This window comes from Rhipicephalus microplus, chromosome 4 (assembly GCF_043290135.1).
Source record: "Rhipicephalus microplus isolate Deutch F79 chromosome 4, USDA_Rmic, whole genome shotgun sequence".
NCBI lineage: Eukaryota > Metazoa > Arthropoda > Arachnida > Ixodida > Ixodidae > Rhipicephalus > Rhipicephalus microplus.
In genome coordinates this window covers 154,981,796-154,987,778 of record NC_134703.1, presented here as the reverse complement: position 1 = coordinate 154,987,778, position 5,983 = coordinate 154,981,796, and the positions used below count along the sequence as shown (strand labels likewise).

The window sequence follows — 5,983 nt, the reverse complement described above, 5'->3', positions numbered from 1 at the left end:
GTCCCCGGTGAAGGCGGTGGTGTGTCCAAGGTTGGCACATGTGCCTCGTTCACTCAGTAAGCCAGCTGGGTAAGCTCGTGACATGCAGATCGCCCCAGGGAGATCCCCCTGAGGTGATCTGCACAACGCCCTCGTTTCCTTCAGGTGGGTATTGGTCTCCTTTGCAGTTCTAGGAGGTTCCGAGGGTGTTAACTGCTTTTCCACGACGGGAACTGGGGCATTCGACCTTGTAATTCGCAGAGGTCTGCGACTGAGTTCAGCGCTCCTGCGCCGCTCGTCTAGTTCTAAACAAAGATGAGGCAACTGGGCAAGCTGGGTCGAAACTTCGCGTGTGGTAGACGCGAGGTAGTGAATACCATCCTGGGCTAGCAAGCCTTCTCCTGCTAGCATTTTAGAGAGGTAGGCAAACTTAATCTTTAACGCTCCACTCGTCATCCTGAGCTCCGCGTTAAGAAGCATTGCTCTTGCCTGCGTTGATTTGCCTCTTGTGGTGATTTCAGGGACAGGAGATTGCCAGCCTCTTCACGTATGGTGTCACAGCCTGCCCGATGGTCTGGGCAATATCCCCACATTGAACTTCTTTAGGAACATCGTGGATCCCGAGGTACACGACCACCACCTGTGAGCTGTGGCTTTCACCATCACTGTGCTTCTGAAGCAAATGCTGCAGTTTGTCAGCCGTCATCCTTCATTCAAAAACGCGTCTCACACACACATGGTTGCTCCATATTCTTCGTAGCTCACCCGCGATTCTGGGAACGTTTCCTATCACCAGTGCTTATAGGACCTCGAAGGTGGAGCAGCAAGTTCTTTTTGTTTTTCTTCCTCTTCAGTCGTTGGCCAGTGTTCTGGGTTTGGTTGTGGTCTTCAGGTTTGCTCTCGTTCGGCCCATCATCCTTTCTGTGTTTCGGCTTCCTGGTCTCGCCTGCGCAACCCGTGTCGTGAGTTTGTTCGCATAGACACCGTGCCTCGCCACTGGCGTGGACAAAACTGCCATCGTACCACTGCGCACACTCACCACTCTGCGTAACCGCATCTGCAGGGCTCAGCTGCTCTTGCATCGACTGTAGTGTCTGGCCGCCATTCGGTACAACTACTGCGTGACCTTCTTACTGTTGGACCTCCGCACCCTCCATCAAATGCGTCTTTGATGCTGTGGATACAGTCAGGATTGCCTGCGGCGAACAGCTGTGCTCGTTATCCTTGAGCGGTTCCTGTAATTCATAATTTACTGCCAGGATGACTGCTAGAAGTGTCTCAATCTCCTTCTTCTATACACGCAGCCTTGTCTCAAGTACTTGTATCGTGGTGCAAAGGTGGCGCACTAAGACTGTGGCATCTGCTGCATCTGCGGACGGGAAGTCCGTCTCAACCAAATAAGCCAGTTTTTGGCACCTATCGCACTGTACCATCGGTTCCTTCCGCTCTTTCCTCTTCGACCTCTTCGCCATCGCACCCGGGCGGAAAAAGTGGCACACGGTCAATGTGCAAGCTGCGAGTCGGCGTTGGCGCTGTATCGGTGGCCGATACATGAGACAAAACCAGCTCATAGAACACCTATATACTGCCGGTGTGTTAAGGCTCGGTGTGGATATAGCTACTGTATATGCTACCTTTAGATATCATTTACAGTAACTTTAGGCGGGGACAATTTAGAGTGCGGTCTGGCGGCGTTATAATGCGCAACCAGGCCAGCAAATGGAAAAATCATGACGCGTATTGGCAAACACGCATCGTGACACGCACGGGCAAATAATGATTTGGAGGCACTTCATCTGGCTAAATAGCAAGGCCAAATAACAATTCACTGTTAAATTATGTTCAGTTCGCCGTAACTACAGAAGAAAACAGCCTGTCTGTGGCGATTATTGAGCCGATTCGCGCCGAATTGCTCTCTTGCACTCAGTGGAATAAATACGAAGTGCAAAGCTGCGAGTTTATTGTCGATGCATATTACGAGCCGTAATGAGGCTACGAATGGCACACAGGCACTCTACAAGCGAGTATCACAGCACGTTTGCTCTAAATCAGCATACTATTTTCAAACTCGCGTATCATAATGGGGTGGCAGAGCACCCGACGCGTCTGACATCGACTCTCGCGGAACGCCTTCCTCTCCCTGGCGCCAGTTGCGCATGTGTGAGCCGCCGAAGAGTGACCAACCATGCTAGGAGGAGTCATCCTCTCTTCGCAATTTCCGTCTTCACAAAAATGTGGCGTAACGGCCTATGCTCAGTATTCTTTCATCCATGCTTTACACCCACTCCTACCTAACACGGCCGTGTCTTGAAAGCATGGACAATGCCTCCTAGAAAAATTATGCTTGGAACGTGAGCCGCGAACGCGCCGCCCTACCCTAAGATTTTACCCTACCCCTCCGGTACGGTGGTGAACGCCTTTGGCGGCCACCCCTTGCGAACGCAGCAATGCTCTCACAGTTGCCTCTGAGCAGCTGTGATGTCACGTGACAAAGCGGTGAGGTAATGCCACGTGATTTAGCGGTACGGAGGCGAGTGGTTCTATTCGGCAGACGGTCGCAACACGCGGCAGGAGGCATGGCCTCCGAGATATTGTGCCGGCAGGAAGCTCCCAATTAGAAAGAGAGAGACGTTCCAGGCATAGTTTTTCTTTGAGGCGTTGGCAAGGATTACGTTTGCATTTCGGGCAGTGCGGTGACAAGGATCCATCTGGCGGTGTCTTGTTCACTTTGTTCCTATGCTACTGCAGCCGTCTGCCCTATGTGCACCTCTTTCCATAGCTTAGCGGAATCTGGTATCCCTATCCGCCACGTATGTGGATAGGGATACCAGATTCCGCTAAGCTGTGGAAACGTGAGTGTGCTGTTTAGCACATTCACATTTTGTCACTGCATTTGGATTAGTTTTCTACCTACTTTCTAGCTAAGGCTACCTACTTTATTCGGCGCCGAAAAAATCATGTGTATGCTCAAGGAATCACTTGTCGGAAGAGTAGCGCTGTGTGTGTGTGTCTCCGTGTTCTTCTTGTGTCTCGTTCCCTTGCGCTGCCATTGCTACTTAGTATATAAGCCAATCTTGCAAGTTTAATCAACAATCAGAAATTCATTCACAATGTCCGTTCGGTATTTAATGTATCGGGGCTCATTCCACTACGAGAATTCGATCATGATTCATGTGGTAGATGGGGGAACAAGAAAACCAAGAATACGAGTTGTGAACAAAGAGAAGTTACTTCAGGTTAGAAAACTGTGGTGCTGTCTTGTCGTTAACATAGCATTTACTTCCTACTAAACTGGCTCAACTATATATTCCAATCACGGAATATTATTTTTTTCAATTGATGGCAATGCCGAATATGCATGGGCATAAAGAGAACGAAGTTGCATATGTTGCCGAACGGCTCGTCGAGTCCCGTCGAAATCTACGAAGGCAACCTCGATTCCGCCAAGGAGCTCGAGAGACTTTTCGATCCTATATCGCAGCGAGACTTCTTGAAGTTGTGCGTCCAGTGCCTGCACATGGCCGAGACCTGCGTCGGTAAACCGACGAAGCCGTACGGAGCAGTGAACGAGGAACTGCGCAGCTACGTGAACGTCACTTTCGCAGAAGTCCTGCAGTCTTCGGGCGAGGAGAAGTTGTCGCACCTGGCCTCCAAAGTTCCGAAGGTCGACGTGGACCTGCTCGTCACTGTTGTCCAGGCCGAAGGTCTCGTGGTAAGTGACGTCAGCGGCAAGTCCGACCCGTATTGCGTCTTGTGCGTCGGTAGTTCGAACCCGCAGGTGACCACCGTCAAGAATAAGACTGTGTGCCCTGTGTGGGACGAGAGCTTCCGAATTCGCATCGCTGACCCGGGCTCAGACGCCTTTCAACTGGCCGTTTGGGACAAAGATCCGCGGACAGTCTGCGGCGTGTGCCGGGAGTTGCGGGACGTGCGTTCGTGTTTCTCGTGCCTGCATTTTCTGAGAGAGTTGTTCGAGACCGTGTGTTCTGTTGACGGTGCCGACGACTTCATGGGCACAACGTCACTCTTTGTCAACGAGATACCTTGCACTGGCTGCGAACAGTGGCTGCGTCTCGCGGACACGGGTGGTCGAGGAGCGTACGGCCGCATTTACGTGAGGCTTGGCTTCGAGTGCGAGACCCGAAAGCGACTAGACCGACAGACGGTGCTGCGTTATCACTACTATCTGTGCCTTATTTTCTTGTTACAACATGCCTCGACGACGGTCGAAAGTCTGCCTCTCACCTGGATTCAGTGGGAACAGTGTCTCGCAGAAGAGGGCCTCACGTTACTGTTTCGCCATTCACAGTACCACAATCTTTCTTGCGTAGAGCAGCAGCTGTGCCAGATAACGGCGCTGGTGAATATCATTATGTCTAAAAAGACGAGACTAAACTTTTCAGCGCTTTACCAGTTGTTGACACAGATCAGAGCTTCGATAAAAGAAACCAAAGACCAGCTGGTCGTCAACTCTTTGGAGGTGGTGGTCAAGGCTCTGACCGATCCTTGTCTGGAACGCTTGTCTAGGATGCATGAAAACTTCGATTTCGCCAAGAAGTACCATCGTATTGATTTGCTCGGGGTTCTCTTTTGCTGCGTTACAATTGAAGCTATAGTGGAGACGGAAGTCACAGATCCTGCTGGCGTAGCAATACAAAAGGATACCTCAGCGTGGTATCAAAGTCTGCTGACGTCTGGAGAATTGTGCGATGGTAATTCGCTCACGCATATTGTTCCGAGAATAATTTCAACCATAGAGGCTTATCACCAAGAGGCTGACCGGATTTTTAAAGCTGCCTGGAACGAAACATACACACAGATCGTGTACAAGGAGCTGGATGCTTTTATTTGCCAATCGTTCCAGACAAGAATCACGACTTTCTGCACCTCACTCTTAGGTGAACAAGCCGACGATGTCTACCACTGGAAAGCAGTGGAAGAGAGCTTGCGGCTTTTCTACGTTTTACAAAGATTTCGTACGATGGTCTCTAGTTGCCTCATAACGAGTTGTGGCCCCATGAAAATGGACAAGCTCCAGGACTGGTTCGGCTTCGACCTGATATTACTGTGGTTCGAACTGGCGAGAAGTCCCGTGTCGGGGTGGATATCCGATCTTGTGAACAAGGACGACATGACCCCGCTCGCCCACGACATCAAGTATGGGTCGGCAGTCCGAGACACGATCGACATACTGCACAGCCGCTACGTCGAACTATGGCGGAAACTTGATACTCGCGATTTTCGATGCGTTCGAGCCTTCACCACGGCGATGGCCGAGGACTGCAAACACTTCGTGGGTGCCCTTTCGAGTCGCGTGGAGTGTGCCGGCTACTTTGACGTCGTGGGCGAGTTTGAAGTGTCTTCTCAGCTCTGCGTGGCAGTAAGCAGCTTCGCGCGCATCGCGTCTTTCTTGCAGGAAACCATCACGCAAGTGGATGTCGTCTGCCTGAGCGAGAGCAGTGACATTGCCGAGAGAGCTAGTGAAGCTCGTTTCCCTCTGGAACAAGCTCTGGACCAGTCTCTGTTGTCAATGTCTCGCGTCTGCACTGAAGTGGTCGACAGACTCGAACCGGAACTCCGCAAGAGGGTGTCCAGCGTCTGCGACGCGAGCTCCAGGCACTTGCAAGACCGTGCTCTTCACGATCTTATCCAGTACGTGGACGCTTGCATAGCGACGCTTCATGACCACTTGGACGAGATTGCGTTCAGAAAGATGCTCCGACTCCTGTGGAGGACCACCGTCAGCTCGATCAGGAAAGAGGCGTCTCTGGTTCAGGATAATTACTTGTATCGTTTCACAACGGCGCCCTTGAGCTTCTCGGGCCTACAGAGAGCACTTTTTCAGCTCAGAGACGTGTACCATGCCGGAGGCGCTGGTTTACCAGTGGAAGAACTGAACACCAAGTCCTACGCGGTCCTCGACGTAAATTTGAACGAACTAGTTCACGCTTTAAAAGAGCATGACGCTGACTTAATGAAGAACGCTGGAGTAGTTATAGTGTAA

At 51.3% G+C, this 5,983-nt stretch overlaps 1 protein-coding gene across 1 annotated transcript; it reads left to right on the top strand.

The window, feature by feature from the left end:
- Positions 1–3,364: 3,364 nt before the first annotated feature.
- LOC119172923 (BAI1-associated protein 3) lies at positions 3,365–5,983 on the top strand. Its single transcript, XM_037424064.2, has one exon. The coding sequence runs from the start codon at positions 3,365–3,367 to the stop codon at positions 5,981–5,983; it is 2,619 nt and encodes an 872-aa protein (XP_037279961.2).